The sequence below is a fragment of the Capsicum annuum genome, chromosome 8 (assembly GCF_002878395.1).
Source record: "Capsicum annuum cultivar UCD-10X-F1 chromosome 8, UCD10Xv1.1, whole genome shotgun sequence".
NCBI lineage: Eukaryota > Viridiplantae > Streptophyta > Magnoliopsida > Solanales > Solanaceae > Capsicum > Capsicum annuum.
In genome coordinates this window covers 24,336,680-24,352,268 of record NC_061118.1, presented here as the reverse complement: position 1 = coordinate 24,352,268, position 15,589 = coordinate 24,336,680, and the positions used below count along the sequence as shown (strand labels likewise).

Below are 15,589 nucleotides of genomic sequence, written 5' to 3'. Positions count from 1 at the left end.
TATTCAGATATTTTATTTAGACCATGCCAAAATTTCCTTGCTCCCTAAAGTCAGTAGAATTTTATAGAAAGAGTGTCAAAAAAATGCTCCAATTATGTATAAGTTTTCAGTATGAGCTACACTATAAAGCCAGCAATTCAGTTTAGCAGTTAGGCAAACAAGTTCGTATGGTTTCCTATCTTTCCACCCAGTCGTCCTATTCAAAGTCTTATGAGTATGACTGTTCCATAATAGAGCATCCTGGTAGTTACAAGTTTAGCTCAGTTCATGTATCATGCCTTAATTTCAAATTCTAGATATCCTGTCATGATTCAGTTCGTAGGTGCTTTATGCATTATCCCAATTTTTCCTCAGTATCTCAGCCAAGTCAACATTCTTCAGGGGACATAATGTCCCAAGGGGGAGATGCACCTTCCAATTTCTCATCAAGTAACAAGATCCAGTTAGAGTAATAACTACCCATAAGTTGACTCTCTCATTCCAATCTCAGCCATATGACCATTCCCATGTCATGGCATGTATCTAAGGAATTAGTTCAGTTCATGATATTCAGTCCATGTATCACGTTTCAGGCTCAGTAATGTTCTCATGTTCCCGTTCATGCATGTCCAGTAAATGATCTCGAGTTTGATATCGGTGATTTCATATTCTTGTAAATCTCTCCCATAAAGGGAGTAAAGAGGTTTGGTGAGAATGAAAAAGCTCAGTCCTCAATATGTCAGTCCTTACAGAATTCTCAGTCATTTCAAAAAGGTATCTGATGAGCTTCAGTTGCCTTCAGATTTAGCTTCAGTACATCCAGTGTTTCACGTCTCCTTGCTTAGGAAGTGCATAGGTGACCCAGTAGTTGTAGTCCCTATAGGGAGTATAGTTGTTTAGAACAGTCTCTCTTATGAAGAGATCTCAGTAGAAATCCTCGATCATCAAGATTCACAAACTAAGGAACAAAGAGGTTCCTCTAATCAAAGTTCTTTGGTGGAATCAATCCGTTAAGGGAGATACTTGGGAAGCAGAAGTAGATATACGGACCAAGTATCCTCGCCTCTTACCCACAAACTCAGATTCAGCTCAAGGTAATAATTTTCCTTGAATCCATTCAGTTCCATGCTCAGATTACCTTTACAACTCTATATCGGTTCAGTTGCATAGCATTCTCATATCGTACATACCTTCATGAAACCGCTCAGTCATGTGTCATATTTTCAAAACTTAGTCAAGCTACAGTCATGCATGTCAGTATGATAACTCAGTTATCAGTACTTTCATTCATATAATCATGTTTCAGTTGTGCATGTTCAGTAAATGATCTCTAGTTCATCAGTATTCTCAGCTTAAAGTAACAGTCTTCCTTAGATTGGCTTAGTTCCATGTTCAGTTACAGTTATAAACTTGGTATCCATTACAGTTGCATATTCAGTCATGCATTCACGAATCAGTTCAATCATGTACTCATCCATCAGATATGCATATTTAATATGAAAACTCAGCTTATCCGTACTTTCAGTCATGTATTCTATGCATCAGATATGCATGTTCAGTGTATAAACTCAGTCATCAGTATTTCTTAGCATAATCAGTCTTATTCGATAATAAATATTCCCAAGAAAGAGATATTGTAAGACCCCGTAAAATTCTAAGTTTAACTCAGTCCGTTAAAGCTTGAAAGGAGGTCCCAAACTTAGAAATTTCAGCTAAGGGTTTATACTTAGAAATATTTTAGCTTTTGTAAGTTGGCTATCCTATTTCACGACCTTTATGACCTTAAAATATCTATTTTTAGGTTGATCCATGATCAGGAATGTTAGTAGGTCACTTCGGGTGAGTTTTGGATTTTTCAAACCTCGTTTAAACCATTTTCAGGTGACCAAAATAGTGGGTCAACGCGATCTCGACTCGCCGTGTCTACAAATATTTTTCCCCATCTTCAGAGTGCAATTCTAGTAAATCAATGCAGACTCGACGCGATGTGTCGGCCATCGCGTTGGCCCCATCAAAATGGTGCGTCAGTTTGCGCGTCACTAGACACGTTTTAAGTCATTAAAAGCCCACATCCAAAGGGGTATTTAGGTCATTATCCCACCCATTTTCAACCTGAAAACATAAAATCAGATGACACTAGAGGCTAAATTGCTCACTTTCTCTCAAATTCTCTCAAGAAAAAACCCTAACCTATCAAAGTTAAGATCAAGATTCAAGGAATTCACCATCAATCTTTAAGAATTCAAGCACCAAGGTATGTGAAGTGTTCATCCAAGTGTTTCTTCCACCCTTGAAGTTCAAGAACCTCTTTTAAAACTTCAAGTTTGTTGATTTCATGAATTCCATGTTGGGCTTGAATGTATTCATGATTATGATGTTAATTGGATTTCTAATTCATAATTTATTACAAGATTCATGTAAATTTAATTTGACATGTGTGTAGTATTATGTGAATTCATGTTATAGCCCTTGAATTTGTGAGTTGGGATTGGAAATCATGATGCCTACACGTTAATTAGTATTATGTGCATAGATTATGTTCCCAAGTGTTTGGTAAATTGATCATGTAGATTAAATGGGGAAATCATGATATGCTAGCATATGTGCAAGCTTATATATTACAAATGTTTGATAAAATATCTCTATGAATGAGTTATGAACATTGTAATGCTTTTTAAGATCATGTTATGCTTTATTTTTCATACTATCGAATCCTGGGGTATCTAATACCCGACAATCTAGTTATTTACCAAGAATTATATTAACTTCAGAATAGTCTCAGTGATATCACGTACAGTAGTATTCAGTCAGTACAGAACTCGATATATCCAATTAGATAATAGAACTCAGAACACGCAATCAGTTACAGTATGCAGTAAACTCAGTCCAATTCAGTTAATTAACACGATCAGTAATAGTTCAGTCTAGCCTAGAACAGTTTAGAAATCAATTCAGTATCTATTCGGTTAGGAGTAGGATTCAGCATCGAGTAAATCCAAGGATGGGGACTCACCTACCAGTAGAGGGTGTGATCCTTAGAAAAAGTCCTTGTATTTCAGAACTATGTAGCCAACGTAGGTTGAGACATCAACCTGCTAGTTGAGGTTTGATGAGATGTTCTACCTGCCAATTGAGCATACCACCATTCTTGTTCCGAGCACCTGCCAGATGAGGGTGACTCTTCAGCTTTTCTTTACCCGTGGTACGGTACTGATACCCTTCCAATTAGGGTTATAGGTTAGACCCTAAATCAGTTCAGAGAAGGGGCATGTCGGTTAGATGATTATCTCTTATAGTTTTAGTTTTAGTCTCAGTATAGAACTCAGTTCAGTTCTACAGAATCAGGACTATAGAACTTAGGTCAGTTCTATAGAACTAGGACTGTCAGAAACAATCACCTAGCTATCAGTAATACAGTTATCAGTAAACTCAGATATCAACTATTCAGTTATGAGAACTCAGTATCCAATGTTACTATGATCTCAGAAACAGTATATATAGATATGTGCACAGTATTGTATAATTAATGTTTCATCAGTTTCAGTTATACAAGTATTCTCAGTCAGTTATATTCATATAACTCGGTCAATTATTGTTCATACATATAAACCCATGCATATCAGCCTACCTTATCTAGCATACCAGTACATTCTGCGTACTGACGCATACTTTTTTTTGTGCTATGATGTCTCATATCATAAGTTCAGATGTTCAGGTTTCTGCCGCGCATAGAAAGATTCCGTTATCAGTGACAACTTCAGTAGTGAGTCCTCCTCTATCGAGGGCATGCTTTTATTTCAATTATTAGTAGTTCAATAGTTGGAGTTAGTTGGGGGCTTGTCCCATCAACTCCACATTCAGACAGTTCAGTTAGAGACTTTTCAGACTAGACTAGTTCATACGGTATTCAGATTTTAGATGTTTATCAGATATTATTATTTACCAGTATTTTAGAATTTGAACCTTATGGCATTTTAGTCTATTTTCTGCATTTATTACAGTATTATTATTCAGTGCTCACAGCATATATCAGTCATGGGTTAGCATGTGGTCCTTCGAGGTCATAAGCACTGTGTAGCATTCGGAGTACAGACTCAGGGCGTTACATGTCAGTGGCACAATAACTTATTCTATTTAAAACACTATTGATGCACTATTATTTGGGTTGTCAACACCTTCAACTACAAATCAATTGGATGTTGGTACTCTAAATATAATGACCAAGAGCCAATGGACATTTTTCGACAGTCAGTCTCCGCTTAATTTTTTAGATGCTCAAGTTCGGGAGCATGAAGCCACGAAAGCACCAGTAAAAAGAGACCAAAAAAGACAAGGGTTTTCAAGTCCCCGTACGTAACAAATTTGGTACAAGCTCTAAGAATGAGGGCAATTCTACTAATGAAGAGAAGCAGAAGTATGCTTTCGATAGTTGTACCATTTACCAAGAGTTGCCTAATGAATTGATAGTGGATTACTCTCAATGTCTAGCCGTAGGGTTATTGAAATATCATGCAGGCAAGTAAGTGATTTGAAAACTTTTTTTGTTTTTTTTTAAATACTACATCAATATAAATTTTTATGATGTTTATACCTTGATAATTGTGCAGGAAACAAGACGACAATCATTATCTGAAAAATAGTCCAGGACTAGGTTATCTACAGTTGGACATCGTCGTTGCACAACCATAGTCAAAGAATTGATTTTACTTAATGTCGCAACCTAAAACATGCTGAAATAATGAAGTAAATTAAACTAACTTTCTTCCATGTTGTTATTTTTAGAAACTTAACTGTAATACCATATCATACATGTTGTTTTTGTTATAAACTGAAGTTATTTTTAGAATTTGCAATAAAATCTTGCATCATACATAGAAATGATGTATAATACTGAATTAAAATATGAAGTAATAATACAAAAGTAAAATGATGTAGAATTTGCAGTAAATTATTATGTATAATACTAAAGTAAAATGATGTAGAATCTGCATTAGTTTATTACATAGAAGATGCGGTAAAATCTTATGTATTAAACTGAAGTATAATGCCTTATGTATTAAATATAATACCTTTTCCAAAGTATATAAGATGTAGAATCTGTGGTAAAATCTTATGTATTAAACTGAAGTATAATACCTTATTGTATAGAATGGGACAAATACATTCAATATGTGTCTCATACATTTAAAGTTATGTATAACATATTATCACACATGTAGCACCTGGTATTGTTATGTATAACATATTATCATACATGTAAGACCTGTTATACCATATCATATATGTTTTTGTTATAAACTGAAGTTATTTTTAGAATCTGCAGTAAAATCTTGCATCATACATAGAAAATGATGTAAATACTTTATCATACATATAGTACTAGTCATTCAAATATTAATGTGATAAAATTGGTACCTAATAGAAACTGAAGTATACTCTGTATTGTTTCATTATTTTTATATTTTACTATGTTTGTACATGTAGCATTTAGATGTAATCTTCTACCACTTGAGAAAAAAATCAATGTTGCAGCTCTGTGATAATTATAGATATACAACAACCATCTGCTTCTTCAAAACATATATCGAGAAGACATATAGCTAATATTATCCAAATGCTCCATCCGTTCAAATATCTACACAAGAAGACAATGCAGAATCATACGTTGTGGCTAAGAATGAAGATTCAATTACAAACACGGTTAATAGATTTTGTATTTCTGCTGGATTACCATGGCATATGGTTGATGAGGTCTATGTTCCAGTAAATTCTGGCAAAGAATATCATTGGGTGTTGGCTGTAATTGTGTTGAAGGAGAGAGTGATACGTGTCTACGACTCATTATCAAGTAAAAGAAATGGAAACAACCAAATGAAATACAAAAGTTGGCAGTGATGCTGCCTACTTACTAGTCGGACAGTGGTTTTTTGGAAAAGATAGTGCAAACTGAATAGGCATCAGTGGAAGCGTACAAAGACAAGCTTGGTTAGCATACTTAACTTATCAATCCAAACTCATTTAATGTTGACTACGTTCAAAACATACCACAGCAAGCGTCTAATAGTTTGTAAGTGATTTTGATTTATATTTTTTTACATTTATAATCATGTTATAATTATTGAATGACTTGTTATTTCATAATTTTTTTTCAAATCAAGGACTGTGGCGTCTTTGTGGATGCATATGTAGAAATATTAAATGAAGGACTAAAAGTGAATTCATGTGGTTTTGAAACTAAAATTCAACGTGCACGTTATGATTCTTTACTATGGCATTACGGAGTGAGAAAGGCTAATAAAACTTACACAAGTGATAATGACGATCATCCTCGTCCAAGGAATAGTAATCTTCAATCAACTGATGAAAGTGCAATTGTTACTTTAGAGTAGCACTTTTTTATAATAGCCTGCATGGAAACATCTAATTGTTGCATTAGTAGTTGATGTTAAAAAGATACAATACTTCTTATTTTTTGGTGTTGGATTTTAATTTAGATTTTATTGATGTCCTTAATCTTCTTATACATACATATCTTTTAATTAAGTGTATTGCAATGACGTTCGATATATTGTATTGTTACTATATAATTTGGTAGATATTAAGTTTCTTGTACATTATATTAAATATAACGTATAAAAAATTACACATTAATGTGCTATTGTATATCTAACGTATATTTTTTTCAGTACATAAATTCTTTTATAAGTTAATAACATATAATGTCTGAATTATACAGACGATGACCAATACATTGAACATATGTCTCATACATTTAAAGTTATGTATAACATATTATCATGCATATTGTTAAAAGTTACTTAAACGAAAATAACAAAAATTTTAGAATCATACATAATTAAAGTATAAAACTATACCACACATTTATAACATACTGTTAATGTATTTTATATTTATTACTTTGTGATTGTTTTCAATATTAAATGTATGATTGGTACGCAAATAAGAGTATGCTATACCAAAAATAATTTATATCATACATATAAACTTAAGCATAACACATTATTGTATATCAAATGTATACTCTGTTTTGATACATAAATTCATTTATAAGTTAATAACATATAATGTTTGTATTATACAGAATGAGACTAATACATTGAACATGTGTCTCATACATTTAAAGTTGTGTATAACATATTATCATACAAATTGTTAAAAGTTAATAACTTAAACGAAAATAACAAAAATTTTAAGATGATACATACAACTAAAGTATAAAACTATATCATACATTTATAACATACTGTTAATGTATTTTATATTTAATACTTTGTGGTAGTTTCCACTATTAAATGTATGATTCGTACGCAAATAACAGTATGTTATACCAAAAATAATATGTATCATATATATAAACTTAAGTATAATATATTTTCATACACATAACACATTATACAATGGCAACTTAAATTTGAATAAAATACGATACATGAGTGTGCCTTTTCTTTTGTTGTTTAAACATGAAACTGTACATATGGTCAGTTATAAAAAAAAGTTATATATTACATAAATATGACAGTTTAATGTTTAACTGTTTGTTATACACTACATATGAATGAGTATTTAGTGTTGTAGCTACCAATTTATATAGTATTTATACACATGTAAGTATATTATAAAGGTAAATAATAAGTCAATGCAATATGATCTATATATAATGTAGAACATTGTCGTGAAAATCTCAAATAGTTATTAAGAAATAAACTTTAAATAACAATATAAAACATAGTTAAAAATTATTCTGGAGTATCAACATAAACTAAGTAAAATGATTATTCAAACAAAACCAAACTAAGCATCAGCATATAGAAAAATAAATTATCTTCTTCACATTTCCTTTAGGAAAAAATCGCACGTCCTTCGATTGTGACCTGCACGTCTGTATTTACCGCAACAGTTCGAACTTGAAGAAAGTAATTCACTTGATTTCAAATGTCTTCCTTTCTTTGGCCTACCCGGAGGTCTTCTGTATTTGGGCGGTACAGCTTCTTCATATTCAACAAATTGAGGAACATTCCAATCTTTCATGTCTAGCATTGAAACTATCGGGAGTTCATACGTCTTGACAACGGTGTTTACCCTGTACAATTCTGAACAGTAACGACCATAATTTTTTACATCTACATTTTTACTCTTTAATACGATAATTGCGTGTGAAAAGGGTATTTCATTAATTTGATACCGGCCACAGTTGCACGTGTCACACTCAATATCGATAATGTACCTACTTCCTGATTCATATACACAGTAAAGATAACTAGCAGTTGCCTTAACCTGTTAGAAACAAATTATTTAATTTAATACATATGCTAACATAAAAATTTATAATGAATAAAAAAAGAAATTTAATTTCATAAATATTCTAATACATACCGTCATCCGCAAAGCCTTAGCCCTATTAAGAGTTAGAATTTCTTCAAATTTTCTCCCGACTGTTATGTTGGTATAAGATGCAATTTCACTATTCTTACAATTCCATGCGGCAAATAAAATTCTAAATTCTTCAAGGAAACCTAGAATAAGAAGTTCTCTAGCCTCTACCAAGCAACCGTTAATACATTCGGCTATATTAAAGGTCATCATTCTACCTCTATTAACAGGTGAGTGACATCGAGACCATTTGTCATATCCAGCTTCTTCTAGGTATTGCTTAACCCTGTGATCAACCTTAGCAACCTTTGATATAATGTTTAGCCATAGAATAATAAAGGTCACTAAATCTATCTTTGCTTTTTTTAAAATGTGTGCAAATATTTTTTCATAAATGTCAAATACATGCTAGATGGGGGACATTAGGATAAACAATGCTCACGCCTTTTATGATACTCTCATTTCGATTCAATGCAACGCACATGTTGTCCCGTTTTCCAAATATTTTCCTAAACTGATGAAAAAACTAAGTCCACGCATTGTCATTCTCCGAATCCACAACATCGTAAGCTAATGACAGAATACAACCTAAATAAAAAAATCCAATAAAATATGTGTAGGTCAATAAAATAGGTACTGATTTTGCAAGTATAGAAATCATTATACATACAACAACAATGTATAAGCACATCCAATACATAGAAAACTACATATGATCACAGAGTCAAAAATAAAAGTAATGAATAATACCTGCACCATCAAGTGTGCTTGCCGATACAAAGGCTCCTTTGTATGGACCGCTTAAATAAGCACCATTAACAACTACAACAAGTCGGCAAAACTCGAAACCCCTTATCATGGGATGTAAGGCAATAAATAAGTATTTAAACTCATTATCTAATGCCTTATGCATCCGAATGTGCGATTTAGGATACACTTGGTTCAGCATATAGACATAACGGAGCATTTTTTTATATCCATCAGTTGGTCCACCTTTAAGCATCGCAATTGCCTTCTCTTTTGCGCACCAAGCCTTCATGTAGTTAATATCAACTCCATAAACAGCCTTCATCTCTTCAATTATGTCCGCGGGTATGTGCATTCTCTTGTGATTAATTAATTTTAGTGTTGTAAATTCACTCACAAAAGTTGTTGTCGCATCCAAGTTATTCAGTACTCTATCACTAAGACTGCATGTATGTTCTGAATCAAATGTTTTTATCACAAATATTTCTGAATAATTCATACAAGACGCCTTGAGGACCTATTTAAAGTCTTTGTTACGACAGTGCAGTACATAGTTGCATCAAATAGTAGTCAATGTATTATAATATAGATATTAAATTCATGATTTTAATTAAAATGCAGAACTTACGTCTGTTACGATTTCATTATACATTCATTCAAATGTATGAGTATATATTATACGTTACTAATACTTTATTCAACAAACAGAAAACAACATCAAAACAGCAGTTCGTACAAAACATATGTTAGATTATAACCATACATTAAACCTTCAACACATTAAAATAAAAATTCAGTTCATACCTTTGTTTGTCAGATCATTTAGCTTTGGTGTTGAAGCCATTTGCTATTGCATATTTTGTCATTACTGCAACCAGAGTTTGCTTATCCCTATAAAGTTGATCAACCTTTATTTCGGTGTTCTTGCAATTAGTAATGAAGTTTTTCATTTCAAATTCTGGAACGTATAATGAATACTGATTTTGCGTTTCAACGACCGTTAACGCAACAAAATTAGATTCACTACCTTTAATACATAGTACAACCCATGTTTCACTATCAAACTCGATATCCTTATTCGACTTGTCGAAAGTGGAAATACACAGTGGAAAATTAACAAATTCTGAAAAAAAATTCTTCAACTCAATGTAAACTCTCACTCCATTGTCATTCCTTATAATAATTGGAGAAGAATTACCTTCAATAATGTATTTTACTTCAATTTTTTTACAAACTTCGTCAATATTCAATTCCATCGAGATTGTAGCAATCAATTTCAAGAAGGCTATACTTTCCAAAACAATAATTGGGTCACTTTTGTAGGATTGATAAATAATTTTCGACTCTCAAATACCCTAATGACACAACAATATGGAGATGTTCATATTGATTTTTTTGGAGAATTGAAGAAAGCAGATGACAATCTTTTTTTTCAGAACGTAATTCAACAAAGAAGAAAATTAACTATGATGTTTAAGATATTTTTTGAATTTGAATTTCAGTTACTATATTTAATCATACACAACATAATGATAGGTAATTAATGGCGTTAATTGAGGAAGAAAAAGATAGTATCTGATTTTTGTTTCCATAAATATAGGCTAATCAGTTTTCTCATACATTCCAGCAATGTATGAGGGTCGACCTAATGTATAAGTATATTTCACAAATTAGGGAGAAAGAGTTAGCCGAGATTTTAAGTAAATACTTTCACGAGGGAAGGGATTTATGTGGTTAATCCAAAAGTCATTCTCGAGCCCACAAGGGAAAATCTGAAATTGTAGTAAACAATTAATTTATTCATAATCTAATGAGTTCAAATCTAAAATTTTATTTTAAAAAAAGAAAAAAAATGGAGTTGAAATCAACCGTGGAGCATCATTTTAAATTTATCCGAAAAATCTCAAATTTTCAAGTCGAAAATCTAAGATTTGAATGTAAAATCATGAAATAATCATTGAAAATGGTAAAATATTGATTTAGAAACCTACCCAATGTTGAAATCTCAAAAATCCCATTTAGAATCTGTCGAAATCATGTTTCAAAGCTTTAAAAATGGAGTTATAGGGTCTTTGATCAAGAAATGAATTAAATATTCTATTCAGGTGCTCCTTTATCGCCATCGCGTACCATCCTTCGCAATAATGTATCTACCCAATTAAGATCCATTGCGCTTGCAATGAACAATTTTGCCCCGAATTCAGGCCCACTCATTTTCCCTTCTTCGTAACCATTAATAACCCTCCGTGATCATGATGCTGGAGAATTTTCTCCTCTATGATCGCGACAAAGGTGTCGCATTCGTGAAGAAGAGGTGTCATCCACTAGATGACAATAACAGATGAAATAATACAAGTCCAAAACTCCCCGATGGACCCTCGAAATGCGTTTGAAACCAATGAACACAATCTAACTATGTTATCAACCTAAATTTGATATTTTCAACTCAATGAAATCATCAAATTTACCAACGGAGGTTGATTTCAATGTATGTTAACCCAAGTCAACTTTAGATCAATAACTTCAACATTCTAACCAACTAGTAGAAATTCAACTGAAAGCCTCGAGACCCGAACCAATAATGATACTAACCCACAAATGACTTTCCTAGCTAATAAAACTAACAATTTCTATACGACGCTCAAATCTCCAAATACTCACCAAAATCAAATCTATCAACTTCAAAACCTTCTAAAAAGAAAAAGAACTGTCAAGCCGACATATGAAACGGGAGGAGTGCAATTCCAAACATTATTTGTTGGGTGGGTGGACGACTGACGCACAGTGTGCTGAGCTCCTCGAGCTGGAAATTTTTCAATGGTCAAACAAAAGAAAATAAAGCGGGACCCAAATCTCGAAGCTTTTTGTGTTTGGCACCTCAATGGAAGCTTCAACAGAATCAATACTTTTACTCACCCACTTGTTATTTTATTCAATATCAATACTTTTACTCACCCACTTGTTATTTTATTCAATTTAATTATTCTCTTACTACTATCTCTATATATTCATTTTTGTGCGTTTGCCATTTTCTTCACACCTCCAATGTTGACTAAACATTTGAAAATCAACTCTTAATTCTACCCCCACTTTTTTTCCAAATGAAGTTATCCCATTTTCCGACCGGCTTATTCACCGGAAAACGGTCCCTTTATCTCATTCTGCTACTCAACTTCATACCCATTTGGGTAGCTTCACAATCTCCGATCACCACTGAACGTGACACTCTACTGAAAATAAAGCATGAATGGGGAAACCCATTATCTCTCAACTCATGGAATTCTACTTCCTCACCTTGTGACTGGCCGGAAATTGAGTGTGATGACGGAAAAGTCACCGGAGTTATACTTCCTGGGAAAGATATTACTGTCGAAATTCCAAATTCCATTTGTGACCTCAAGAATCTTAGTTATATTAATTTAGCTGGGAATTATCTTCCCGGGAAATTCCCAACTTTTCTATATAACTGTTCCAATTTGCACCATTTGAATCTTTCACAGAATTACTTTGTGGGTCCCATCCCGGAAGATATCTACCGGCTTCGGAAACTCCGGTATCTTGATTTGAATGGCAATAATTTCACCGGAGATATACCGCCGGCGATCGGGAATTTGACGGAGCTTGAGAGCTTGTACATGCATATGAACTTGTTTGATGGAACATTTCCGGCAGAAATTGGGAACTTGACCAATCTTGAAAATCTGGGATTGGCATTTAATGGGTTTTCTGGGATGAGAATACCGCCGGAGTTCGGAAAGCTGAAGAAACTAAAGTTTATTTGGATTAGAGAAGCAAATTTGGTAGGTGAGATTCCTGGAAGTTTCGGGGATTTTGAAAGTCTGGAGCATATTGATTTAGCTTACAATAAGCTGGAAGGAGAAATTCCATCTGGGTTGTTTTTGTTGAAAAATTTGACGATTATGTACTTGTTCAGTAATCGGCTTTCGGGTTCGATTCCTGAAACTTTTGAGTCGTCAAATTTGATTGAACTTGATGTTTCCAACAACAATTTGACTGGCAAAATCCCTGAAAGTTTTGGAGAATTTGAACACTTGGAGATTCTGAATCTTTTCTCAAACCAATTGTATGGAGCAATTCCAGAAAGCATTGCCAAGATTTCAACTTTGAAGGAATTCAAAGTGTTCAGGAATAAATTGAATGGGAGTTTACCATCTGAAATGGGACTTCATTCAAAGCTTGAAGCTTTTGAAGTTTCAGTGAATTTCTTCACTGGAAACTTACCAGAGCATTTGTGTGCTGGAGGAACTCTCTTTGGTGCTGTAGCTTATGTTAACAATCTATCTGGAGAAATACCAAAATCACTGGAAAATTGTTCTACTTTACGTACAATCCAGCTCTACAAGAATCAGTTTACTGGGGAGATTCCGTCTGGGGTTTGGACTTTGGTTAACATGACAAGTTTGTTATTGAGTGATAACTCGTTCTCCGGGGAGCTGCCGAGCAATGTTGCCTTCAATTTTTCGCGGTTAGAGATCAGTAACAACAAGTTTTCTGGTGAAATTCCAGTGGGAATATCTTCTTGGCCTAGTTTAATGGTACTTCTGGCAAGTAACAATTCATTTTCAGGTCGGATTCCAGTGGAATTGACTAGTCTTTCTCAGACAACACAGCTAAAGCTTGATGGTAATTCGTTGTCTGGAGAACTTCCAGACAACATAATATCCTGGAAATCTTTGTCAATATTGGATCTTGCCAGGAACAAACTTTTTGGAAAGATTCCCGCAGCTCTAGGTTTAATCCCTGATCTGGTTGCTCTAGATTTGTCTGAGAATCAACTTTCAGGTTCAATTCCACCTCAACTTGGTGTGAGAAGGATCACTAGCCTTAACCTATCTTCCAATCAACTTACTGGAAATATCCCTGATGCATTTGCTAACCTAGCCTTTGAAAACAGTTTCTTGAATAATCCCAGCCTTTGTTCCACCAACTCACTTCCATATCTTCCAAGTTGTAACACCAAAGTCAGCGATTCCAAAAGATTGTCCCATAGAGTTCTTGCCTTGATTCTAGTCCTTGCAATCGCCATTTTCCTATTTAGTGTTGTATCGACCTTGTTCATGGTTAGAGACTACAGGAGGAAGAAGCATAAGCGCGATGTTGCAAGCTGGAAGTTGACTTCATTCCAGAGGTTGGATTTCACAGAGGCAAACATTTTGTCAAGTTTGACAGAAAATAACATGATTGGAAGTGGTGGATCAGGTAAGGTGTACAAAATTTCCGTTGGCAGACCAAATGAGTTTGTTGCTGTGAAGAGGATTTGGAGCGATAGGAAAGTAGACTACATTCTGGAGAGAGAGTTCTTGGCTGAGGTTCAGATATTGGGATCAATTAGACATTTCAACATAGTGAAGTTATTGTGTTGTATTTCAAGCGAGGATTCAAAGTTGCTCGTTTACGAGTACATGGTAAATCACAGTCTTGATAGATGGCTTCATGGAAAGAGGAGAATTTCCTTAAGTAATAAAGTCATGGATTGGCCAAAAAGATTGGAGATAGCCATTGGAGCTGCTCAAGGACTTTGCTACATGCACCATGACTGCACTCCACCAATCATTCATCGCGATGTAAAATCAAGCAATATCTTGTTGGACTCTGATTTCACGGCCAAAATAGCTGATTTTGGCTTAGCCAAGATTTTAGAGAAGAAAGGAGAGCTTAACACCATGTCTGCTGTTGCAGGCTCCTATGGTTATATAGCTCCAGGTAAAAGCAATGACTCCTTTACCTCAATTTCGTTGACATTATTAAAAGTATGACTAACGATAAATTGACTGTTTGGTTACAGAGTATGCCTATACAACGAAGGTGAATGAGAAGATTGATATCTATAGCTTCGGGGTGGTGTTATTGGAGCTAGTGACAGGAAGACAACCAAATTTCGGGGAAGAGCATACAAGTCTGGCAGAATGGGCATGGAAGCAGCATGGAGAAGGGAACAATGCCATCGATAATATGTTAGATACAGATATCAAGGAAGCATGTTACTTGGAAGAAATGAAGACTGTGTTCAGACTCGGGCTTATATGCACGAGCAACTTACCTGCAAGCAGGCCTTCCATGAAAGAGATTCTGCAGATAATTCATCGATGCAAGTCCTTTAGGTATTCTGGAGGAAAATCACCAGATACAGATTATGATGTTGCTCCCCTCCTTGCCGGCAACAACAGCGAAAAATACATTGCAAGTTACAAACGTATTAATTCCAATAAGATAATAGATGATAGTAGTGATGATGGTCTAATAATCTCCAGTGTGTAATATTGGAGATAGGCAGAAAGTAGAAGTTACCGATGGACATGTCTTGTAAAATGATCTTAGAATATAGGCAATAAGTATAGTGCCTCTAAGTCCAAGTTTGAGCATGTTGTAAGAATAGAAAATTCTTATCGGAATGTTGTTTTTCTACTGTCTTCAATTTTAAGAGCCGTATTAGTTCACTGCTTTGTAGGTT

General features: G+C 34.1%; 1 protein-coding gene across 1 annotated transcript; it reads left to right on the top strand.

Annotated features, from left to right (window-relative positions):
• Positions 1–12,059: 12,059 nt before the first annotated feature.
• Positions 12,060–15,553, top strand: LOC107847804 (receptor-like protein kinase HSL1). Its single transcript, XM_016692305.2, has 2 exons — positions 12,060–14,841; positions 14,924–15,553. The coding sequence occupies exons 1-2, from the start codon at positions 12,219–12,221 to the stop codon at positions 15,394–15,396; spliced, it is 3,096 nt and encodes a 1,031-aa protein (XP_016547791.1). The 5' UTR covers positions 12,060–12,218; the 3' UTR covers positions 15,397–15,553.
• Positions 15,554–15,589: the final 36 nt, after the last annotated feature.

Coding starts and splice junctions, on each gene's coding strand:
- LOC107847804 (XM_016692305.2), top strand. CDS start 12,219: ATGAAGTTATCCCATTTTCCGACCGGCTTATTCACCGGAAAACGGTCC. Junction 14,842..14,923: donor CTATGGTTATATAGCTCCAG/GTAAAAGCAATG, acceptor GTTTGGTTACAG/AGTATGCCTATACAACGAAG.